Raw genomic sequence first — 25448 nt, 5'->3', positions numbered from 1 at the left:
ATTTGAGGTTAACGGCCGAGTATACAGAATGTGGCAAGCTTTTCCCTCGTCCTTCAGTTGTTCCCCCTATTTATTCCAAGGCATTTTCAATGCCCTACATAGAAGGAACCGACTATGTGAAATATCTGTCGATGTGCCCTTGAGCAAGACCTTTAACCCTAAATGCTCCTGTAAATTGCTATACATAATACATTAAACTAAAATTGGAGGTTTAACGCAATATGCATTGGAAACAATAAATGGATATTCTTAAAATATGCACATAAAGCGAGGGTCAGGGAGGGCTCTGGACTGGCCATGAAGGGTTATCCATGTCAACCACTAAGCGCCACGGGTTGACATCAGCACTTACTAATAGTCTTTAAAATATCAACTACTTCAAAGTAAACTGTTTTTTCCTCGGCCAGCTCCAATGCCCTGAAGCTAACCAAACGCCGCGTCCAGGCCCAAGGAGCATAATCGCTTTTACTCGGCAGATTACAAGGAGCCACGTAGATCCTATGTCAGCAGGTCGGGTGTCCTGTGCTCCCCATTCAGTTGGCGCGTGGAGTGGAAATAAAGTGTCCCACTGCCACTCTTGACCAGCCGCACAAAGTAAAGCCACGAAATCTTAAAAAACTAAACAAACATGAGCTTTGTTTAAAATGAATTCGCATAACGAACGAATCATTAGGATAAATGGCAATATTTTTCTATGAATCAAATAGACCAAACACCAGGCCTAATTCTAGCATATAGCCTAACCTAAAACATTGGCATAATAAAGGGTTGCGATGCATGTGATGTTTAATAGTCTAGTTATTTTCAAACTAAAAGAAACCATGGCGTTTACGCACAAAGCCATAGTCTACGTGCCCATCAATATGTACATATCAGGGATAATACAAGTTAGAGGCTATCATGCTTACATTGCCCAAATTCGCTGTTGATATATGAGTCTGATCGAATCTGTCTTTTATTTATTTATTTTTTTCGCCTTTATTTAACCAGGTAGGCTAGTTGAGAACAAGTTCTCATTTACAACTGCGAGCTGGCCAAGATAAAGCATAGCCCCTGAACAAGACAGTTAACCCACTGTTCCTCGATAGACCGTCATTGTAAATAATGATTTGTTCTTAACTGACTTGCCTAGTTAAATAAATAAACAATAATCAAGATAACCTCTTTCCCAGTGAAAAGCCAACGCACAAGCTCTGTAAATAAGTTAATTTAGCCTATGTTGCGTCCAATCCACGACTAGTGGCGAGTGATAATAAATTCTGCATATGCCTGCATTCTTATTTTGTTTGCATTGACCATCGGAATTGAACATCATCGCCATGCCACCACCACCAATGGTGTGTGCGTCGATGCCAATATGATGCCTCCTTTAAAGGTTTGCTGGCATGAAAGCGTTTTGTTAGTGTCATTTTGTGTAGGCTTCCACTTAATTGTAATTAATAGTCCTACATTATTTTCGATCCAAACCGAATGCATAGCGTTTGTAAAATAAACCCATAGCCTATCAAAACACAAAATAGGCTATGAACTTTTAAAGTAGAAACTCAAATGATACAAATCAGAATTTGGATAAACCACTAATGTAGAACTAGTCTAATTAGGAATGCACGCATATTCATTATGCAGTGTCATTAAATCTCCTTTTATAAACCGTGTTTATGATACACTATAACAACGCATCATTGATCGTCGACTATACAGACAATAAAGATATTAATGAATCCGCCACAAGGTGCCTTTTTTTAAAGAAAGTATGTCACTTTGGAATATTCCCTTAGATCGCATTAAATTCAGCAAATTAAAGTTAATACTTCAACCAATGATGTGGCGGAAAAGCTCCTCCAACCAATAGGAAGAGGGAAAGAGGAAACATTATTGCGGCGGGGGTGTGGCCAGAGGAGAATTGCTCCAAGCAACGATTGCCCTGCACAGCAAAATCGACGTCTAAAACGTCATCACATTTCAGATGGACGGATCCTTTAGAGCCGCGAAGGATGGTGGAAAACTCGCTGCCATAGAAGGCCATAGAAAGCATAATCCAAAACGAGCTTTAAAAGGGAAAGAGCTAGATACTTAACCCAACATAAGCAATTTTACTTGTACACGTCGTTCCTTTTGCATCATCGGCTCTGACCGAGGGGAAAGGGGCTGGAAAGGTTCTGGGAGCGAGAATGGAGCGGGCGCCAAGCACAAGCCCCAGCGGCGTAAGTCAGCCCCCACAACCTGCCCAGCATGAACCTATTAGTTTTGGCATTGACCAGATTCTCAGTTGTACCGACCAGGAAGGATCACAGAGCACAACCCGGAGTGGTTCGGATACTGGCAACTCCACAAGTGGAGGAGGTTACCACCTCGATAGTCCAACTGGAGCCAGTGTAGCGCCCTTTACTTCGCGTTCCGGTTCTTTTCATGGCCTTGCGTCATCATACGAGGAACCAAGTGCATACGGAGTGAACTTGACTTTCACCCCAGGAGGGGTGATACGCGTCCCGGCGCACAGGCCGCGGGCCACCGCAGTGCCTCCTTCTTTAGCCAGCGCGGTACCAGGGCTAGGGAGCATCAGCTTCCCCTGGATGGAGAGCAGCCAAAGATTCGCAAAGGAAAGATTCGCAGGTAAACTATCTCCATTCAAAGTGTATTTTACTCCAGGAGTAGCTAGGCTTAATGTCTGGGAAACCGGCCATAAAAGCACATTGGCTAGTTGGGATGTAGGTCAGTAGGTCGGCCTACTCACCAGGATGTGGTCATTTCCATTTTAAATCGGTAAATTCAGGGTTTTCGTATGATAGCCTATTATTTTTCAAAGATGAATTTTCATTTCACTCATTGAGTTGAAACGGAATGGAACTGGTCCACAAATAAAGTATACTGGACTAGTCTAATCAGTTCACCAGATGAACTTGCATTTTAGTCTAATTCTGAAATCTCTATTTTGAGGGAAAATGTGTAGGCCTGGGCTGCATGTTCACAGAAATAAAATCAACAATAACATAGCATAAAAACAAATATTTGATGAAAACAGATACAAATAATTAAACATTGAATTATTCATCATATTATGTAATATTTCAAAGTAAGGTTTAACTCAAAGGATAAAGCCTCGACCTACATGTATATATTACCTCAATTACCTCGACTAACCGGCACATTGACTCTGTACCGGTACCCCCTGTATGTAGCCTCACTATTGTTATTTTACTGCTACTCTTTAATTATGTGTTACTTTTATTTTGTATTTTTTACTTATCTATTTTTTAATTAACCCTTATATTTCTTAAAACTGCATTGTTGGTTAAGTGCTTGTAAGTAAGCATTTCAATGTTATATTCGGCGCATGTGACGAATACAATTTTATTTTATTTGACATAAAACAATAAAAAATACTTTTAAATGTGGAGTAGGCCTGTAGAAATACTCGCCGAATTAGGGCTGTTCTCAAAGCGGTACATTTGGCACAAGTTACAATACTTGCAATTTGCACCATTAGAACTATGCCAATGAATGGCCTGACAACTTTTTCACAGGTTTACCACACAATGTAACAAGCAAATATCAACTGATCACAAATATCAAATTGCAAACAGTGTAATTCTAATAAACAAACACAAATTGTAGACTCGCATTGAACAATAATTATTTAGCTTTTTATCAAATTTGGAATAATATTTCGATTGATTAAATCGATAGGAGGGGTGCGCTCTTATCGGAATTGCTACGATACATTGCACAAGTGTTTCAGACATCTTTATATTGGCTATTAGCTACAACACTTGTCTCCCGCAACTAAACCTAATTGTATTCAGTTACTAATGAAGGAACACTTTTGTTTGTGTGTGTGTCTCTGTGTGTGTCTCTGTGTGTCTCTGTGCGTGCGTGCGTGTATTTGTATTTATTAAGGATCACCATTAGCTCCAGCAGCTACTCTTCCTGGGGTCCAGCAACATTAAGGCAGTTATATACAATTTAAAATATTACATGACATTACATTTAATAACACTTTTCATAACACATTAAGCGTGTTCCCTCAGGCCACTACTCTACTATCACATATCTACAACACAACATCTATGTGTAGGCGTGTGTTAGCGTGTGTATGTGTATGCGACAGTCTATGCCTGTGTGTGTGTGTTTCTTCACAGTCCCCGTTATTAGTGTGCGTGTTTTGCTAAACGGGAAATATTACAATTCTAAGTGTATTATTATTATATAATGGGGTATAGCCTAACACAATGTGCATTTATTAATAAATTCATGAATTAGTTTTTTGTATTTCTGTCTATATTTATTTAAACTAAATGTTTACATGGAACATCTAGAGTAACTGAGAGTAGATGATTCTTATTAAGTTGCAACTACTTATTATTTTCAACAGAAATGAACTCTAAAACACATAATTGGCCAATATGGTAGCCTACTGTTTGCCTTAACCGTTGTAATAAAATAATCGGGACACTCCAAAAAATAAAAAGAGGAGAACCTCTTCATCTGAAACGTAAATGTTTCCCATTCTGTGTTCCAGTGGGTGGCCTGTAATATTTTTCAGCAGCTTTGTTTACTTCTGGGGGGAACTATGACGATGTAAAGTGTCATTAATATTGCAGGGGGGTTATATATGATTGTCTGTCCACATCAGAAATGAATGGGGAAAACACTCACCTCTTTTCATCGACATCCTCAGCATAATTAACTGTAAACGTATAGACCTATAAATATTTGGAATATTACACCACTATTACAGCAATCTGTCTGCTACTATAAACTACTATAAAACCCCATTGTATAAGAGGAAATAAAATATCTGGATTTTGACTTGTATTTAACTAACCACGGACTTAGACAGAAGTTATCATTTTGTTTGAAGAAAAAATAGATAATACTTAAAAAATATGTTGAACATTGATTTTGTTTGGATTATAATTAGAATAACATTATCCAATGGGAAGAAATAGGCCTCTAAAGACCCATAAAACACTCAAACATTCCAGCTCTATGACAGGGGGGGGGGGGGGTATATTAGTAGGTCAAACCAATGAGCGTGTGAATTTATTTCGATTTTAGATCACATGTAGAGATTGCAATGCGGAATGTAATGTCCTTCAACAAACTGAACACAACACAGGATCCTGTTAACGTGTGCATGACCTGCTCTCTTTGTTTGTCCAATGTCCCTTCCTCACACACGCACACCTACACACACATAGCTGCACTGATGCCATTCACAGTGGCCCGGCGAATTGGTCACCCCTACCAGAACCGCACCCCTCCGAAGAGGAAGAAGCCGCGGACGTCCTTCTCCCGGGTGCAGATCTGTGAGCTGGAGAAACGCTTCCACAGACAGAAGTACCTAGCCAGCGCTGAGCGGGCTGCTCTCGCCAAGACCCTCAAGATGACCGACGCTCAGGTCAAGACCTGGTTCCAGAACCGCAGGACCAAGTGGAGGTGAGACACTGAGCTGGAGAATTATAGTTTGAATAAAACTTCAATATCACCCGTAGAGGTGTGCTAAGGCCCTAGATAACTGTTTATCAACGCTAATGGGCACCCAATAATTCATGTGCACTCAACCTAACAGGAATATTCACACCCTTTATGTCACTGACAGCTCAGCCTCACCAGCCCAACCTGTCTTTACCTTCCATAACCATCTACAGTCAGAACAGAAGTCTGGGGACAGTCCATGGATTGTACTTTTCCGAACACCTTTCATTCAGCTCTATAGAGTGTCATTAATATTGGACTAAGTGTTTGGATCAAAGAGTTTGTGGTATATGGAAAATATCTCTTGACAGTGTTGGCGATAAAACATTCAGATTTAATAGCTTATCAAATATGAACGGATCACTTGCACACGCACACTGCAGGGCAGGCTACACAATAACATGTAATGTAGGCAACACAATAACATGTGATGTTATATCTGGGAAAGAGTATTTTTGGAACAAATGCAATAAACCAGAATACAATAAACAATGTTAAGAGAGTTAGTTTGATAGGGCTAGGTTTATGAGTATCGCCAACTATTGTTATGGCTCTAGTTTCATTTGTTTGATTTGTTGAGTAAGTAAGATGTACTGCAGTAGGCCAACCAATTGACTCATGCCAAAACACGTTTTGCCTATAGTCTATCTTATGTTGAGCTAGGACTCATCTATGTATGTTATGTGGCAAGAAAATGTATGTGAACCCTTTGGAATTGCCTGGATTTCTGCATAAATTGGTCATCAAATTTGATCTGATCTTCGTCTAAGTCACAACAATAGACAAACACAGGGTGCTTAAACTAATAACACACACATTATTGTATTTTTCTTGTCTATATTGAATACATCATTTAAACATTCACAGTGTAGGTTGGAAAAAGTATGTGAACCCCTAGGCTAATGACTTCTCCAAAAGCTAATTGGAGTCAGGAGTCAGCTAACCAGGAGTTCAATCAATGAGACATGATTGGAGATGTTGGTTAGAGCTGCCCTGCTCTATAAAAAACACTCACGAAATTTGAGTTTGCTATTCAGAAGAAGCATTGCCTGATGTGAACCATGCCTCGAACAAAAGACATCTCAGAAGACCTAAAATTAAGAATTGTAGACTTCCATAAAGCTGGAAAGGGTTACAAAAATATCTCTAAAAGCCTTGATGTCCATCAGTCCACAGTAAGACAAATTGTCTATAAATGGAGAAAGTTCAGCACTGTTGCTACTCTCCCTAGAAGTGGCCGTTCTGCAAAGATGACTGCAAGAGCACAGCGCAGAATGCTCAATGAGGTTAAGAAGAATCCTAGAGCGTCAGCTAAAGACTTACAGAAATCTCTGGTTACATGCTAACATCTCTGTTGACGAGTCTACGATGCATAAAACAAGAATGGTGTTCATGGGAGGACATACAAAATACGCCTTCTGGAGTGGCCCAGTCAGAGTCCTGACCTCAACCCGATTGAAATGCTGTGGCATGACCTCAAGGAAGCAGTTCACACCAGACATCCTAAGAATATTGCTGAACTGAAACAGTTTTGTAAAGTGGAATGGTCCAAAATTCCTCCTGACCGTTGTGCAGGTCTGATCCGCAACTACAGAAAACGTTTGGTTGAGGTTATTGCTGCCAAAGGAGGGTTAACCAGTTATTAAATCCAAGGGTTCACATACTTTTCCCACCCTGCACTGTGAATGTTTACACGGTGTGTTCAATAAAGACATGAAAACGTATAATTGTCTGTGTGTTATTAGTTTAAGCAGACGGTGTTTGTCTATTGTTGTGACCTAGATGAAGATCAGACAAATGTTATGACCAATTTATGCAGAAATCCAGGTATTTCCAAAGGGTTCACATATTTTTTCTTGCCACTGTATCTGCATTATTATTTCTATTCGACAAAGAAAACCACAGGTTATATAGCCAACAAGTGTAACTAGCCTATTTTATGGTAATATCATTATGAAACGTAGTTTAACATATCCTAACCTAGCATTTACGTTGTAGGCGTATTATGAAACAATTTGCCGCTAGATTTATTGTACTGAAATACACCAACCTTTCTTATATTTTAGGAAACAAGTGATTATTAATGCAATGATACTGTAGCCTAGTCCAGCTACTTTACCGACACCAGGTCGCTGGTGGAACGTGTCAAAGGTCAAACAACAAATTATAAATTAGGCCTACCAATTTGATGTTTGCAAATTTACCTAAAAATAAGGATAACACCAATATGTTACTTTTTTGATAGTGCTTTCTACAAAGTATAAAATATTCACTGAAAAGTTCTGTTACAAATATTATCTGCAAGAGTGGCTCCATCTTGAGTGCAATCATGTGCAATCAGGTTTTGTTTGGCAACATTGGTTAGTGTCCTCACTGGTTTCTCCCATGTGTCATTATGGCTCATGCCAGTGTGGTGTCTCTCCTGCTGTACTGTACCAACCATATGATAGCTGCTGACAGGTGGTTGTCATCAGTGTCCCTGTTCTGATGTCTCTGGGAGCCTCACATTTTCTCTCTGTATAGCCAAGTCCTCTAACAGTGAATCTTAATAAGTGTCCTGTCTGCGTCTGTCCCTGTCCTCTCCCTACCCGCCCTGTCTTCGTTGCCAGGCGACAGACGGCCGAGGAGAGGGAAGCGGAGCGTCAGCAGGCCAATCGGCTGATTATCCAGCTGCAGCATGATGCCTTTCAGAAGTCCCTGAGCGACTCAGTTCCATCCGATCCACTCTGCATCCACAACTCCTCCCTGTTCGCACTGCAGAACCTGCAGCCGTGGGCTTCTGAGGAAGCAGCAAAGATGGGCCGTGTCACTGCTCTAGTGTGACAGGGACAGGGTGGGGCCCTCTGGACATTACACACTCTGACTTGCCCAAAAGCTTACTGACTGATATCTAAGAAACTGCACCAAGGTGACTGACCGGTGAGCAAAGTGAATTGAGTGATTTATTATTGTCCTTCCAGAACATAGCCAAAGTGAGTCTGAAGATGAAACAAAAACTCTGTAGTTTCCTACCCTGATATGATCTGGCCATGCAGAACGTACACTGCATGGGCCCTTGTGTCAGATAAGTCATGGGTGGTAGCTAATGACCTGTGGCGATGTATGTGACACACATCACTGAGCCAGCCCCATAGTTCCAAATGGACATATTGACTGACTGACGCAGCACAGATTGGAACATTTCTTCCTCCCACGTCCCATCTGTTCATTCACCACTAGTTACACTACCAGCTCTGTGCCCTTGCATCTAAAAGCTGACCAGTCTGCAAAGGAGAAAATTTATGGGAAATTTGAGAGAGTGAGAATACACTAATATTTTGAGAATATATAAACCTTTGTTGTTGCATGGAATCAATCTAATCATCCTCTCCTTTTCCATCTTGAATTAAATCGAATTGTTTCCTCTCTGGACTACTAGTAAGAAGGATTTTTGTATTGGCGGACATAGGCAACACTGATCCTAGAAAGCCACTGAATGTAGGTACACGTGCAGGCTTCAATTCCAATCTATTATCACTCTAAAGCTCTATTATGGGTCATACAGTGGTTACATTTAAATAACAAGGGAAACTATAAAACCAGATATCTACAAGTAAGATTTTGTAGGATCGACTGCTTACTGTTCTATTGGGGTAGTGTTTACTTTTGTCTGGACATCCAAAACTAGATAACCCCTACCTTCTTAAACAGGATCCACCCGGAACACTAGCAATACATACATACATATATATATATATTTAATTGAAGGGTTAATACACAGCTCAAGGGCTATTTTAGAAGAATAACATTTGCCAGTGGGGCAAGAAGCAATCCAGTAAGAGGAAGCTGTTTTATTCATGTCAGGCTGGACCCATTCACTGGGACGGACATGAGAGTGGCATACTAGACCTGAGTCCTATGAGACATCTGAGAATGTTTGAGGTAGTGCAATAGATGGATGATAACAGGAGGCCTCCCTATGTATTATACTTTGTATTTGATAAATATGTAAATAACTAACCAAAACCTAATGACTAAAAAGTATTATCTTGTTTTTGCTTTGAATCACTCTCTTTATTTTCCTGTGTCGTTCTATTGGTCTCCATAGCTACTGTGTTGTTTACATATACAATGTAATATCTGCACAACATGGTCATTACACACAACTACAATGCAAACTGAACTCCACCATAAAGATCCATATCACTAATGCTCTCTTGGACACAACACATTGACCAGGGCAGATTTTGCCTATTCGACAGATCTAAGGCACTTACAGGGGGTGAGGAGATCCACAGAGACCATAAAAAGACTCTCCCCATCAAAGCCCCTCTCCCTGAGTGCTGCTGACTCACATTCAGCTGACCTGGGGGAGATGGATAGGTCTGAGTGTTGTGTCCATTATGAATGTGATCCAAACAAAATTATAACATACAGTACCAGTCAAAAGTTTGGGCACACCTATTCAATCCAGGGTTTTTCTTTATTTTTAATATTTTCTACATTGAAGAAAAATAGTGAAGACATCAAAACTATGAAATAACACATATGGAATCATGTAGTTACCAAAAAAGTGTTAAACAAATCAAATATATTTTATAGTAGACAGCCTTTGCCTTGATAACAGCTTTGCACACTCTGACAGCTTTGACATTCTCTCAACCATTCTCTTTGGGCTCCCAATTGGCACAGTGGCCTAAAGCACTGCATCTCCGTGCAAGAGGGGTCACTACAGTACCTGGTTCAAATCCAGGCAGCATCACATCCTGCCATGATTGGGAGTCCCATAGGGTGGTGCACAATTGGCCCAGCGTTGCCGGGGTAGGCTGTCATTGTAAATAATAATGTGTTCTTAACCTGTCTATTCAACAGCCAGTGGAACCGCGTGGCGCGAAATACAAATACCTCAAAAATGCAATAATTTCAATTTTTCAAACATATGACTATTTTACACCATTTGAAAGATAAGACTCTCGTTAATCTAACCACATTGTCCGATTTCAAAAAGGCTTTACAGCGAAAGCAAAACATTAGATTATATTAGGAGAGTACATAGTCACAAATAATCACACAGCCATTTTCCAAGCAAGCATATATGTCACAGAAACCCAAAACACAGCTAAATGAAGCACTAACCTTTGATGATGATCATCAGATGACACTCCTAGGACATTATGTTATACAATACATGCATGTTTTGTTCAATCAAGTTCATATTTATATCAAAAAACTGCTTTTTACATTGGCGTGTGATGTTCAGAAAATGTATCCCCACTGAAAACTTCCGGTGAATTTACTAAATTACTCATCATAAACATTGGCAAAATACATAACAATTATTTTAAGAATTATAGATACAGAACTCCTTTATGCAATCGCTATGTCAGATTTTAAAATAGCTTTTCGGCGAAAGCACATTTTGCAATTATCTGAGTACATAGCTCAGCCATCAAGGCTAGCTATTTTGACACCCACCAAGTTCGGGGCTCACTAAACTCAGAATTACTATTAGAAAAATTGTATTACCTTTGCTGATCTTCGTCAGAATGCACTCCCAGGACTGCTACTTCCACAAGAAATGTTGTTTTTGTTCCAAATAATCCATAGTTATGTCCAAATACCTCTGTTTTGTTCGTGCGTTCAGGTCACTATCCAAAGGGTAACGCACGAGCGCATATCGAGACAAAAAAAATCAAAATGTTCCATTACCGTACTTAGAAGCATGTCAAACGCTGTTTAAAATATTTTTTTATGGTATTTTTCTCGTAAAATAGCGATAATATTCCAACCGGACAATAGTGTATTCAAAAACAGCATGGCCTCGTGAACGCGCATCTCCAATCTCTTAGTCACCAGGCAGACCGCTGACAAACTGTGCTACTATACTCTGCCCAGAGACAGGAGACGCCTCAATCCACTTTCTGAACGCTTTAGAGATCCAATGGAAGCCTTAGAAAGTGCAACATAACCCCACGGATACTGTAGTTTCAATAGAGAACCAAAAGAAGAACTACAAATTCACAGACAGGCCACTTCCTGCTTGGAATTTTCTCAGGTTTTTGCCAGCCATATGAGTTCTGTTATACTCACAGACACCATTCAAACAGTTCTAGAAACTTCAGAGTGTTTTCTATCCAAATCTACTAATTATATGCAAATATTTGACTCTGGGCCCGAGTATTAGGCCGTTTACTTTGGGCACGCTTTTCATCCGAAATCGAAAATACTGCCTCCTCTACCTTGACAGGTTAACTGACTTGCCTAGTTAAATAAAGGTGCAAGGTAGTCACCTGGAATGCATTTCAATTAACAGGTGTGCCTTCATAATTAGTGCAATTTCTTTCCTTCTTAATGTGTTTGAGCCAATCAGTTGTGTTGTGATAAGGTAGGGGTGGTATACAGAAGATAGCCCTATTTGGTAAAAGACCACCGCTTTATTTTAAGAATGTGAAATGTCAGAATAATAGTAGAGAGAATGATTTATTTCAGCTTTTATTTCTTTCATCACATTCCCAGTGGGTCAGAAGTTTACATACACTCAATTAGTATTTGGTAGCATTGCCTTTAAATTGCGTAACTTGGGTCAAACGTTTCGGGTAGCCTTCCACAAGCTTCCCATAATAAGTTGGGTGAAGTTTGGCCCATTCCTCCTGACAGAGCTGGTGTAACGGAGTCAGGTTTGTTGCCTCCTTGCTCACACACACTTTTTCAGTTCTGCCCACACATTTTCTATAGGATTGAGGTCAGGGCTTTGTGATGGCCACTCCAATACCTTGACTTTGTTGTCCTTAAGCCATTTTGCCACAACTGTGGAAGTGTGCTTGGGGTCATTGTCCATTTGGAAGACCCATTTGCGACCAAGCTTTAACTTCCTGACTGATGTCTTGAGATGTTGCTTCAATATATCCATTCAATTTTCCTTCCTTATGATGCCATCTATTTTGTGAAGTGCACCAGACCCTCCTGCAGCAAAGCACCCCCACAACATGATGCTGCCACCCCCGTGCTTCACGGTTGGGATGGTGTTTTTCGGCTTGCAAGCCTCACCCTTTTTCCTCCAAACATAAAGATGGCCATTATGGCCAAACAGTTCTATTTTTGTTTCATCAGACCACAGGACATTTCTCCAAAAAGTACGATCTTTGTCCCCTTGTGCAGTTGCAAACCGTAGTCTGGCTTTTTTAATGGCGGTTATGGAGCAGTGGCTTCTTCCTTGCTAAGCAACCTTTCAGGTTATGTTGATATAGGACTTGTTTTACTGTGGATATTGATACTTTTGTACCTGTTTCCTCCAGCATCTTCACAAGGTCCTTTGCTGTTGTTCTGGGATTGATTTGCACTTTTTGCACCAAAGTACGTTCATCTCTAGGAGACAGAACGCGTCTCCTTCCTGAGCGGTATGACGGCTGTGTGGTCCCGTGGTTTTTATACTTGCGTACTATTGTTTGTACAGATGAACATGATACCTTCAGGCGTTTGGAAAATGTTCCCAAGGATGAACCAGACTTGTGGAGGTCTACCATTTTTTTCTGAGGTCTTGGCTGATTTCTTTTGATTTTCCCATGATGTCAAGCAAAGAGGCACTGAGTTTGAAGGTAGGCCTTGAAATACATCCACAGGTACACCTCCAATTGACTCAAATGAGGTCAATTAGCCTATCAGAAGCTTCTAAAGCCATGACATAATTTTCTGGAATTTTCCAAGCTGTTAAAGGCACAGCCAATTTACTGTATGTAAACCTCTGACCCACTGGAATTGTGATACAGTGAATTATAAGTGAAATAATCTGTCTGTAAACAATTGTTGGAAAAATTACTTTTGTCATGCACGAAGTAGATGTCCTAACCAACTTGCCAAAACTATAATTTGTTAATGACTCCACCATAAGTGTATGTAAACTTCAGACTTCAACATTTCCTCTGCTGCAGTGGACAAGTTCATTTGAGTTACCAGTCTCAGAAATTGCAGCCCAAATAAATGCTTCACAGAGATCAAGTAAGAGACACATCTCAACCTCACCTGTTCAGAGGAAACTGTGTGAATCAGGCTTTCATGCTCAAATTGCTGCAAAGAAACCACTACTAAAGGACACCAATAAGAAGAAGAGACTTGCTTGGGCCAAGAAACACGAGCAATGTACATAGACCTGTGGAATTCTGTCCTTTGGTCTGATGAGTCCAAGTTTGAGACTTTTGGTTCCAACCACCGTGTCTTTGTGAGACGCATAGTAGGTGAACGGATGATCTCTGCATGTGTGGTACCCTCCGTGAAGCATGGAGGTGTGATGGTGTGGGGGTGCTTTGTTGGTGACACTGTCAGTGTTTTATTTTAGTTTTTTTGTTCATTTATCTGCGTTGTTATTAACTTATTTTTTTACTCATTTTGTAGATAATGTTGCCGCTACCGTCTCCTATGACCGAAAATAACTTCTAGACATCAGGACTGCGATTACTCACCACGGACTAGCAGAATCCTTTTTCTTCTTTCACGACTCTGACGAGCCCGAGGCGGAGGATATACGGCTCCCTCGGGAACAGGCCCCGACCTCGGCCCCAGTGATCTGCATGAAGAGGAGGCGGAGAAAGAGAGGCCGGAGAGCGGGCTGCCTTCTGAGAAGTCGGAGGCGATTGAATAACGGACGAGTTATTGGGAAGATTAAACTACCAACGGGACATTAAAAACTGTAACATCTTATTCTTCACGGAGTCGTGGCTGAACCACAACAATATCAACATACAGCTGGCTGGTTATACGATGTACCGGCAGGATAGAACAGCGGTGTCTGGTAAGACAAGGGGCGGCAGTCTATGTATTTTTGTAAACAACAGCTGGCGCACGATATCTAAGGAAGTCTCGCGCTATTGCTCGCCTGAGGTAGAGTTTCTCATGATAAACTGCAGACCACACTTCCTACCGAGAGAATTTTCATCTATATTCTTTGCAGCTGTTTACATACCACCAAAGTCAGAGGCTGGCACTAAGATAGCATTGAATGAGCCATAAGCAAACAAGAAAACGCTCACCCAGAGGCGGCACTCTTAGGCTCTTAGTAGCCGGGGACTTTAATGCAGGGAAACTTAAATCAGTTTTACCAAATTTCTATCAGCATGTTAAATGTGCAACCAGAGGGAAAAGAACTCTGGACCACCTATACTCCACACACAGAGATGCATACAAAGCTCTCCCTCGCCCTCCATTTGGCAAATCTGACCATAATTCCATACTCCTAAAATGTAAATGAGAAAGCCTATAGGGAGGAGGTCAGATACCTGGCCATGTGGTGCCAGGACATCAACCTCACCCTCAACGTAATCAAGACAAAGGAGATGATTGTGGACTACAGGAAAAAGAGGACCGAGCACGCCCCCATTCTCATCGACGGGGCTGCAGTGGAGAAAGTTGAGAGCTTCAAGTTCCTTGGTGTCCTCATCACCAACAAACTAGCATTGTCCAAGCACACCATGACAGTCGTGAAGCGGGCACGACAAAACCTATTCCCCCTCAGGAGACTGAAAAGATTTGGCATGGGTCCTCAGATCCTCAAAAGGTTTGACAGCTGCACCGTTGAGAGCATCCTGACTGGTTGCATCACTGCCTGGTATGGCAACTGCTCGGCCTCCGACCACAAGGCACTACAGAGGGTAGTGCGAACGGCCCAGTACATCACTGGGGCCAAGCTTCCTGCCATCAAGGACCTCCATACCAGGCGGTGTCAGAGGAAGGCCCTAAAAATTGTCTAAGACTCCAGCCACCCTAGTTACAGACTGTTCTCTCTGCTACCACACGGCAAGCCGTACCGGAGCGCCAAGTCTAGGTCCAAGAGGCTTCTAAACAGCTTCTACCCCCAAGCCATAAGACTCCTGAACATCTAGTTAAATGTCTTCCCAGACTATTTGCATGTGGGAACTCCTTCAAGACTGTTGGAAAAGCATTCCAGGTGAAGCCGGTTAAGAGAATGCCAAGTGTGCAAAGCTGTCAAGGCAAAGGGTGGCTACTTTGAAGAATCTAAAATATAAAAAAAAAATTGGTTTCATATTTTTTTGGCTACTACATGACTCCATATGTGTTATTTCATAGTTTTGATGTCTTCACTATTATTCTACGATGTAGAAACTAGTAAAAATAAAAACCCTTGAATGAGTAGGTGTGTGCAAACTTTTGACTGGTACTGTATATCTCAGGATCACCAATAGCTATTTGTATGGCAGGACTATTCATAGCCACACACAGTAGAGCTGAGCAGACATGATGGTGCAACAGTACTAACCCTCTTCCTGACAGTTTGATGCCGTTAGGGAGAGCAGACATTAATAAAGCGTAACTGCTCAGGTTAATTGATACAGGAAGTCTCCAGATCTGGGGGGGGGGGGAAGAGATCACCCCTCATGGATGCAACACAACCAAGGCTGCCGGGCAAAGGGATGATTTGTACACTAGCCCCTTTGCTGGCCAGAGCCAATACTGACATGTAGGGGAATGAGACACTGACATCTCAAACCTACGGACTTACTGACTTTGTCCAGTAAAGGGTGTCATCCCTCAGTCATGGAGGTGGACACAATGGAGTTATCGGTGATGGACAGGTCCTGGAGGTGGCAGGCCTTCAAGGAATAGCAGTACTGTCTAGTCTCAGCAATGTCTGCCAAACACAGAGATTGACATTTAGCCTGAGGTGAGACAAAGTTGGAAACCATCTGCATAACAGTGATGAGACCTTTTGAGGATGTGACAAGTGATTGTGCATGCAGGAAACCAAATGAGATCTAATACAAACCCCCCCTAGTGGACACCAGTAGTGACAGTGCAGACCATGTTTTGGGGTGGGGGTGCCGAGGAGTTTCTCTGCTCATACAGGACTAATAAAAAGCCTAATTCACAAATTGTGTAGTTATCTGTGGTTGCTATCGGCAGGCTTTCCCAATGAAGACAAAGCAACTGTCTTGTAGTTTCTGGTCAGACATTAATGCCTCTTTTCACATTAGAATGAGTATGATCAGACTAGGCCAATAGCTTATCAACCATACTGTCTTTTGTAATTCAGACATCAAGTCTGTATTATGCTATTAAACTGGAACACCATCCACATTAATTCTTATGCTCATTAACAGCCCTGCGGATAAATGGGTCACAATGATATTGTACCATGTAGTCATCAATAATAGGCAAAAGTGTTCCCCCAATATTTTTATTGCAGATCACAATATTCCTGTGGCTAGAGCTGTTAATTTTTACATTGTATAGCAATTCAACAGAACAGAAGTTACAAGGTCACAAAGCAGGTATGATACAATATAATTATTTATTAACTTTCAGATGACATTTATGACACCGGTGCATTAGCTGCTTCACTCTACCCTTACGGCAAAATATAATAAAACCGTGAGCATGACTTAAAACCTGATTGGACCAGTCATTGTCTTAATTTAACTGTTCAATGTTAACATCTCAGACCCTGAGGAACCTACCCTCTGGAAGGGAAGGACAGGAGCATCCACACACCCAACAGCTTATGGATGACATGAACAGCCATCAAGTCACTTGACCCATATAACAAACATACCCCCAAAAAGAACATGCATGAACAGATACCTTCCAAACTGCCAGAGGGACAGTCCTTCAAAACCAACTGACCAGACTTTAAAATGCTACATTCAACACAGTAGCAAGGATGTATTTTACACATTTACAAAATGTTATGTTCCAAGTGGGTTTTCCCAGGTCCGTCCACATGAAAGCTGGAATAGTATAACCACTCCCACCCTCTGAGGGGGGTCATGGTGCTGGTAGGGTCAGGGGTGATGGGGGTTCAGTCTTATTAGTTCCATACTAGTCGGTGTGCCACAGCAGTGCACCGGGGACTGGACGGGCTGCGGAAGTTTAATTCAGACATAGGAAGGGCCAGGAGAGGCCAGAGCAGGTCAAAGTTGGTGGTGTTTTTTTGTTGTTGCAAAATAACAAATTTAAAAAAAGTTTAACAAAAACATTTATTTTTTGTCTTCCACAGTCTGTCTCCACTTCCACAGTTCAGCTATTGCCTGAAAAAAGATGGGGAAAACATTTACCAAATCATAAATCATGATGGTCATCGCGAGAGCTCAACTTCTTAGAGGTACTGGTGTTTCTCACTGCTGATCAAAACCAAAATGGTCTTCACTGCTCTTCAGGGATGTTTTCCCTGACAGCACTTTGGTTGTCATTTCACAAACATCCAATTGAACCACATTGTGGTCCAGACAGACATGTCAAATTTCACATTTCTGAGGAGCATTACCATACCTTGGTGTCTGTGACTCTGAAGCTGTTCTTCACAAAGCTCTCGAACTTGGGCTGAAGTTTAGGCAGGTTCACTCCCTGAAATAACATATGACATTACTATAGGTATTCAGATATGTCCCTTTAGTCTTGTGTTCGGACAGTATTTTGGTTAACAGTTCTTTAACGTACATCAGCTAGATCAGTTCATCCAATCGCTGTTTTTGGCAAGTGTATTTCCAGATAATAATATATACATAAAGACAGAACACATACACCCACCTTCTCCACAGTCGCCTTCATCTTGGCCTTCAGCTCAGGGATGGTGAGGACTGGTTTGGGGGTCTGAGGTGTTGCTTTGGGGGTCTGGCCATTTTTGTCACCCTTGCCATCAGGCATCTTTGACTGAAAAGCAAGAAAATTGTTAGACAAGACATGTAACATGACTAACATAGATCACTACAATAATACTCAGATACGGGAGTGGTCATCTTCAGTCTCAGTCTTTTGGTAAGCAGTGTTGAAAATTCATCAGTAAATCAGCGCAACAAATATCATCTTCAACTAGAAACCATGTGATGGTAGGGCAGAAGATGTAAAGAGGACTACCTGTTTGCTAGCTGGTGTGTTGGCTTTTGAGCCCTTTCCATTCTGGGCAGGAGTCTGAGGTTTGGACGGAGTCTTCTTAACCCCGAGTAAAACAGAGGTTTCTTGTGTCATTTTCAAAGGTAGAATGAAAATAGGCTTAACTAAACTACATTTTACAGGTGCGCAAATAAACGCACTCACCTTAACGGGACTTTCTTCAGCCTCACTCTCCTCCTCATCATCATCCCTAAAGAGATGTGTTACAAATCAACTTTAGATTAAACCTCACCATGGAACATTGGTTAGTCAGTCAAACACTACACTTACTCCTCATCGTCATCCATCTTCATCTTCTTCTGTGAAGAGGAGAAAGGGAAGGACATGGTAAGTGTCATGTGAGGATGTGTGAAGCAAGAGTAAAGAGTGGATAACATTCAGAAATGGGAATGACCCTCTTCAGTCTCAGTCTTTTGGTAAGCAGTGTTGAAAATGCATCAGTAAATCAGCTCAACAAAGATCATCTTTGACTAGGGAGGCCATGCAATATTAGGGCACCAGATGTACACATTTTGTAACTCAAGTTATTTCCCAGTTGGAGTGTTGGCTCAAAGGCCAGTATCCGGGACCAACCTGAGATTTAAGTGCTGGTACTGATGCAGCCCTTTTCTTGGACGTTTGTACCCCTTCCTCTTCATCATCGTCGTCGTCCTCGTCGAAAGTTTGGTCTCCTCCCATCACTGGTGGAAAAACAACGAGTTAACTTTGAGTAGATAGACTATGACAACTTTAATAAAGACTTTAAAAAAAAATAATAATTCACATTTTTTCAGTCTTTTGGTATGCAGTGTTGAAAACACATCAGTAAATCATCTCAAGTATCATCTGACTACAGAAGCCAGGGCAGCACCAAAGATACCATGGGAGTAACACAGTCCTGAGATTAGCCATACTCACTGACAAGGTGCTGACCACTGATGTGGATTGGACCAGAACCAGCCTTAAGACGGAAAACTGCTGGGGATGTGATTGCGAACCCACTAAGACACACCTGCAACACACAATTAACTGCTCAATAGGCATTAACTCTACACAGGCCATACAACCACCATCTCCCACTTAGGGATAGAATATAAGTATTGAAGACTGACTACTCACACTTGGCAAGGTGGAGGGTTTGAGTGCAGCTAGCACAGCCTTCACCTTCTCACCCTCTGCGTCCTGTCCTTCCACCTCCACAACATGCAGCTCATCCTTGGTGCTGGGGTCCACACACACCTAAGACCAATCAACAGGAGACACCAAGTTCAGAAATAGTTTATCATACCTATAACAACAAATGGTTAAACAGAGAAATATTGCCATTAATTCATATTATATAAAATAAGCACCAGTAACCCTCACCATCCTTAAGTCTAGCTGGTGCTCAAAGTCATCCTCTTCTGGGTTGAAGACAACATCCTTCCCAGATTTCAACTCGCACCCTATTGAAAAAAAAAACGGTAAATTACATGAAGAAGTACTACATTGTCATCAACTAAGGGAAAGGGGTACAATGTTGGTCTGGGCAATTTATTATCCTGTAATAAAATGGTGGGTCTTCAGGCGTTTCTCCAGCCAGTAAAACGGCTGATGCAACTAATAACGACTCAATTGAAGACTATGCTATGTTGAATCACTTGCGTTTCTGCTTTGGCTGGAGGAAAAGCATGCACCCAAACCGGTAACTTGTGGATAAGGTGGCCCATTACGGGACATCTCCCAGTTAATTCTGACTGAGGTGGGGCCAAAATATGGAAGAATTGTTAGCCCTGACAAAGGGAACGTGTTCAATGCAACTAGCTCTTAGACATGCTGCTATGAACATATTATGCGAGTCAAACTACTTACAAAAACATCACATGTACCATTTGGAATTCACGTATTATTTTAATTGTGAAATTACCATTTCAATCTGGCAGTTAATGCCAAGTTTTTAACAATAACATGTAACTTAATGAAAGTGGATACATTTTCACAGGTAACTAGTTAAAACAGCTTTAGCCAAAACTAGCAACTAAGGCAACGTTAACATCTTGCTGCACTGCATGAGCACATTTCTAGACGGCCTTGTGCGCCATCTTTAAAACACGTGTTCAGACGCATGGAGGGCCAACTAGCTAGCCTGGTAGTTTATGGAACCTCGCCTGTAATGTCAACTTTGTCGAGCAATGTGAACTTATCAGTCTGGCCCAACTACCACAACTAATTAAATCAACTAGGGAACCAATATGCTAAAAGTATTACCCACATTTTGCCCAATTTAGCTAACTACTTAAAAAGGTCTCAAGATGGTTTGCAAGCTAACTACTATAATACCGTTCATGTCTCGTGGCTAACTACCAAGCTGACAACTGGGTACATTATTTCCATTTCCAAGCATTATAACTAATGACATGGTATTCAGATATCGTAACGTTATTGAACCATACATTGACGAAACTCACATCCCCCAATTAATTTTAGCTAACTAACGTTAGTTACTGTAGCTAGCCATTGTGCTGGCTGTGTAGCTACCTCGTGCGATGTTGGTGTCTGATGAACAGCTCTTTTTCTTGCTAACTAGTTAACATGGAATTGAAACTATACTGAAAACACCACATTATGTTACTTTAAAAAAAACATCTCACCATAGAGAAAGGTCTGTGGCCCCATTTGTTCCTCGTCCATCCCGTTCAATTTGATTACTAACAGCGGGCTCTTCTAATATGAACTGAAATACCTCTTTCTACGCAGGCAACGTTACACGGACTCAATAGCCACACCCCCTTTCTAGATTGATGGAAGATTTTCTTTGGTATAGTCCAATCATCACAGTTATTTAGTGAAAGAGGCGTATTTATAAATATTCATGATGATCATTAGAGACACAGTGGAGTCCAATTCAACCGCTGACCAGACCGCTTGCGCAAGTGCGTCCGCCATCGCGCTTCTTGATTTTGTCCACCAACACCAGATGCGACAAGGACACAGGTTGAAATGTCAAAACGAACTGTGAACCAACTATATTAATTTGGGGACAGCTCAAAAAGATATGTATGGCAATTTAGCTAGCTGCTTGCTGTTGTTAGCTAATTTGTCCTGGGATATTAATTAACCTGTTAGGGCTAGGGGGCAGTATTTACCCAGCCGGATAAAAAACGTACCCGATTTAATCTGGTTATTACTACTGCCCAGAAATTAGAATATGCATATAATTATTGGCTTTGGATAGAAAACACCCTAAAGTTTCTAAAACTGTTTGAATGGTGTCTGTGAGTATAACAGAACTCATATGGCAGGCAAAAACCTGAGAAGATTCCAAACAGGAAGTACCCTCTCTGACCATTCCTTGGGCTTCTTGGCTCTGTTTATTGAACATTTAGGATCTTTGCTGTAACGTGACACTTCCTACGGCTCCCATAGGCTCTCAGAACCCGGGAAAAAGCTGAATGATGTAATTCCAGCCGCTGGCTGAAAAACTTTAGCGCCTTTGCTAAGTGGCCGATCAGAGGACCATCAGACTGAGGCTCCTGCACGAGGGGATCCCATGTTTTTATTTTCTCTCTCGTTGAACGTAAACACACTTTCCCGGTCGGAATATTATCGCTTTTTTACGAGAAAAATGGCATATAAATTGATTTTAAACAGCGGTTGACATGCTTCGAAGTACGCTAATGGAATATTTAGAAATGTTTTGTCACAAAACGCGTCGGGCGCGTAACCCTTATTTACCCTTTCGGATAGTGTCTTGAACGCACGAACAAAACGCCGCTATTTGGATAGAACTATGGATTATTTGGGACCAAACCAACATTTGTTATTGAAGTAGAAGTCCTGGGAGTGCATTCTGACGAAGAACAGCAAAGGTAATAACATTTTTCTTATAGTAAATCTGACTTTGGTGAGGGCTAACCTTGGTGGGTGTGTAAATAGCTAGCCGTGATGGCTGGGCTATCTACTTAGAATATTGCAAAATGTGCTTTCACCGAAAAGCTATTTTAAAATCGGACATAGCGAGTGCATAGAGGAGTTCTGTATCTATAATTCTTAAAATAATTGTTATGTTTTTTGTGAACGTTTATCGTGAGTAATTTAGTAAATTCACCAGAAGTTTGAATTTACTAAATTCAATTTACTAAATTCCGGTATGCTAGTTCTGAACGTCACATGCTAATGTAAAAAGCTGTTTTTTGATATAAATATGAACTTGATTGAACAAAACATGCATGTATTGTATAACATAATGTCCTAGAAGTGTCATCTGATGAAGATCATCAAAGGTTAGTGCTGCATTTAGCTGTGGTTTGGGTTTATGTGACATTATATGCTCGCTTGAAAAATGGGTGTCTGATTATTTCTGGCTGGGTACTCTGCTGACATAATCTAATGTTTTGCTTTCGTTGTAAAGCCTTTTTGAAATCGGACAGTGTGGTTAGATTAACGAGAGTCTTGTCTTTAAAATGGTGTAAAATAGTCATATGTTTGAGAAATTGAAGTAATAGCATTTCTAAGGTATTTGAATAATGCGCCACAGGATTCCACTGGCTGTTACGTAGTTGGGACGATCCCACCTACCCTAGAGAGGTTAACATCGGGTTGTTATTTTACCTGAAATGCACAAGGTCCTCTACAATGAATCCCACAGTTAATTTCTGGTAATCTCTCCTCCTTTGGGCTTCTTATTTTTTGGACTTTATATGGCGGTTGGCAGCCAGTTTTAAGGTGCACTACATTTACATTTACATTTAAGTCATTTAGCAGACGCTCTTATCCAGAGCGACTTACAAATTGGTGCATTCACCTTATGATATCCAGTGGAACAACCACTTTACAATAGTACATCTATATCTTTTTTTTTGGGGGGGGGGGGGTTAGAAGGATTACTTTATCCTATCCTAGGTATTCCTTAAAGAGGTGGGGTTTCAGGTGTCTCCGGAAGGTGGTGATTGACTCCGCTGTCCTGGCGTCGTGAGGGAGCTTGTTCCACCATAGGGGTGCCAGAGCAGCGAACAGTTTTGACTGGGCTGAGCGGGAACTGTGCTTCCTCAGAGGTAGGGGGGCCAGCAGGCCAGAGGTGGATGAGCGCAGTGCCCTCGTTTGGGTGTAGGGACTGATCAGAGCCTGAAGGTACGGTGGTGCCGTTCCCCTCAAGGCTCCGTAGGCAAGCACCATGGTCTTGTAGCAGATGCGAGCTTCAACTGGAAGCCAGTGGAGAGAGCGGAGGAGCGGGGTGACGTGAGAAGGTTGAACACCAGATGGGCTGCGGCGTTCTGGATGAGTTGTAGCGGTTTAATGGCACAGGCAGGGAGCCCAGCCAACAGCGAGTTGCAGTAATCCAGACGGGAGATGACAAGTGCCTGGATTAGGACCTGCGCCACTTCCTGTGTGAGGCAGGGTCGTACTCTGCGAATGTTGTAGAGCATGAACCTACAGGATTGGGTCACCGCCTTGATGTTAGTGGAGAACGACAGGGTGTTGTCCAGGGTCACGCCAAGGTTCTTAGCACTCTGGGAGGAGGACACAATGGAGTTGTCAACCGTGATGGCGAGATCATGGAACGGGAGGAAAAGCAGCTCCGTCTTGCCGAGGTTCAGCTTGAGGTGGTGATCCGTCATCCACACTGATATGTCTGCCAGACATGCAGAGATGCGATTCGCCACCTGGTTATCAGAAGGGGGAAAGGAGAAGATTAATTGTGTGTCGTCTGCATAGCAATGATAGGAGAGACCATGTGAGGATATGACAGAGCCAAGTGACTTGGTGTATAGCAAGAATAGGAGAGGGCCTAGAACAGAGCCCTGGGGGACACAAGTGGTGAGAGCACGTGGTGCGGAGACAGATTCTCGCCACGCCACCTGGTAGGAGCGACCTGTCAGGTAGGACGCAATCCAAGCGTGGGCCGTGCCGGAGATGCCCAACTCGGAGAGGGTGGAGAGGAGGATCTGGTGGTTCACAGTATCAAAGGCAGCAGATAGGTCTAAAAGGATGAGAGCAGAGGAGAGAGAGTTAGCTTTAGCAGTGCGGAGAGCCTCCGTGACACAGAGAAGAGCAGTCTCAGTTGAATGACCAGTCTTGAAACCCGACTGATTTGGATCAAGAAGGTCATTCTGAGAGAGATAGCAAAAGAGCTGGCCAAGGACGGCACGCTCAAGAGTTTTGGAGAGAAAAGAAAGAAGGGATACTGGTCTGTAGTTGTTGACATCGGAGGGATCAAGTGTAGGTTTTTTGAGAAGGGGTGCAACTCTCGCTCTCTTGAGGACGGAAGGGACGTATCCAGTGGTCAAGGGCCACAAATAGAACAAAGTTCTATTTTAGAGCCTGGCTACGCAGACACTTGCAAGCAGTGTTGGAGAAATGATTGGATAACATGTATGTGTACATTTATTTTGCAAAGCTCGTGCACGCTACACAAGCGGTGTGGTCAGCATGTCAGACACGAGACATGTGGCAGGGTCCAGGGACTACAAAGGGAAAACCAGCCACATCACGGATACCAATGTCTTGCTTCCAGACAAGCTAGACACCTTTTTCGCCCGCTGTCAGGATAGTGCAACCAACGCGGCCCGCTACCAAGGACTGTGGGCTCTCCTTCTCCATGGCCGACATGAGTAAGACATTTAAGGGTGTTAACCCTTGCAAGGCTGCCGGCTCAGACGACGTCCCTAGCCGCGTCCTCATAGCAGCTGGCTGGAGTGTTTACGGACATATTAATCTCTCCCTATCCCAGTCTGCTGTCCCCACTTGCTTCAAAGTGTCCACCATTGTTCCTGTACCCAAGAAAGCAATGGTAACTGAACTAAATGACTATCGCCCCGTAGCACTCACTTCTGTCATCATGAAGTGCTTTGAGAGGCTAGTTAACTTCTCTAGGGTAGGGGCAGTATTTTCACGGCCGGATGAAAAACGTACCCAAATTAAACGGCCTACTACTCGGGGCCAGGAACTAGAATAAGCATTATTAGTAGATTTGGATAGAAAACACTCTGAAGTTTCTAAAACTGTTTGAATGATGTCTGTGACTATAACAGAACTCATATGGCAGGCAAAAACCTGAGAAAAATCTAACCAGGAAGTGAGAATTCTGGTGCTTTCAAGTCATTGCCAATTGAACACACAGTGAGTTAGGGTTCATT

The 25448-nt window shown here is 42.1% G+C and overlaps 2 protein-coding genes across 4 annotated transcripts; one reads left to right on the top strand and one right to left on the bottom strand.

Annotated features, from left to right (window-relative positions):
- The first annotated feature begins 1947 nt into the window (after positions 1-1947).
- On the top strand, positions 1948-9933 carry LOC115204211 (T-cell leukemia homeobox protein 3). Its single transcript, XM_029769603.1, has 3 exons — positions 1948-2613; positions 5202-5439; positions 8088-9933. Exons 1-3 carry the CDS (start codon positions 2172-2174, stop codon positions 8299-8301), a joined length of 894 nt encoding a protein of 297 aa, XP_029625463.1. The 5' UTR covers positions 1948-2171; the 3' UTR covers positions 8302-9933.
- Positions 9934-16626: 6693 nt separating this feature from the next.
- On the bottom strand, positions 16627-21095 carry LOC115204210 (nucleophosmin). Of its 3 annotated transcripts, none has more exons than XM_029769600.1 (11): positions 20964-21095; positions 19699-19778; positions 19453-19572; positions 19252-19345; positions 18928-19034; positions 18625-18653; positions 18499-18544; positions 18319-18393; positions 17992-18114; positions 17734-17808; positions 16627-17492 (listed from the first exon to the last, which is right to left on the bottom strand). In XM_029769600.1, exons 1-11 carry the CDS (start codon positions 21001-21003, stop codon positions 17442-17444), a joined length of 840 nt encoding a protein of 279 aa, XP_029625460.1. In that variant the 5' UTR covers positions 21004-21095; the 3' UTR covers positions 16627-17441. The 3 variants fall into 3 exon arrangements, with proteins under 3 accessions (XP_029625460.1, XP_029625461.1, XP_029625462.1); XM_029769601.1 differs by having other exon boundaries at positions 18319-18390; XM_029769602.1 differs by having other exon boundaries at positions 18625-18650.
- Between the last annotated feature and the right edge of the window lie 4353 nt (positions 21096-25448).

The sequence above is a fragment of the Salmo trutta genome, chromosome 12 (assembly GCF_901001165.1).
Source record: "Salmo trutta chromosome 12, fSalTru1.1, whole genome shotgun sequence".
NCBI classification, from domain to species: Eukaryota; Metazoa; Chordata; class Actinopteri; order Salmoniformes; family Salmonidae; genus Salmo; species Salmo trutta.
Note: the sequence above shows the minus strand (reverse complement) of the source record. Positions and strands in the feature narration are given on the sequence as shown.

Bases quoted from the DNA above. Each gene is read 5' to 3' on its own strand.
- LOC115204211 (XM_029769603.1), top strand. From the start codon at position 2,172: ATGGAGCGGGCGCCAAGCACAAGCCCCAGCGGCGTAAGTCAGCCCCCA. The intron at 2,614-5,201 runs GTAAACTATCTC...ACACACACATAG, and splicing joins CGCAAAGGAAAGATTCGCAG to CTGCACTGATGCCATTCACA. The intron at 5,440-8,087 runs GTGAGACACTGA...CTTCGTTGCCAG, and splicing joins AACCGCAGGACCAAGTGGAG to GCGACAGACGGCCGAGGAGA.
- LOC115204210 (XM_029769600.1), bottom strand. From the start codon at position 21,003: ATGGACGAGGAACAAATGGGGCCACAGACCTTTCTCTATG. The intron at 19,346-19,452 runs GTGAGTAGTCAG...TGTGTGTTGCAG, and splicing joins AACCCTCCACCTTGCCAAGT to GTGTGTCTTAGTGGGTTCGC. The intron at 17,493-17,733 runs GTATGGTAATGC...ATCTTTTTTCAG, and splicing joins TCAGAGTCACAGACACCAAG to GCAATAGCTGAACTGTGGAA.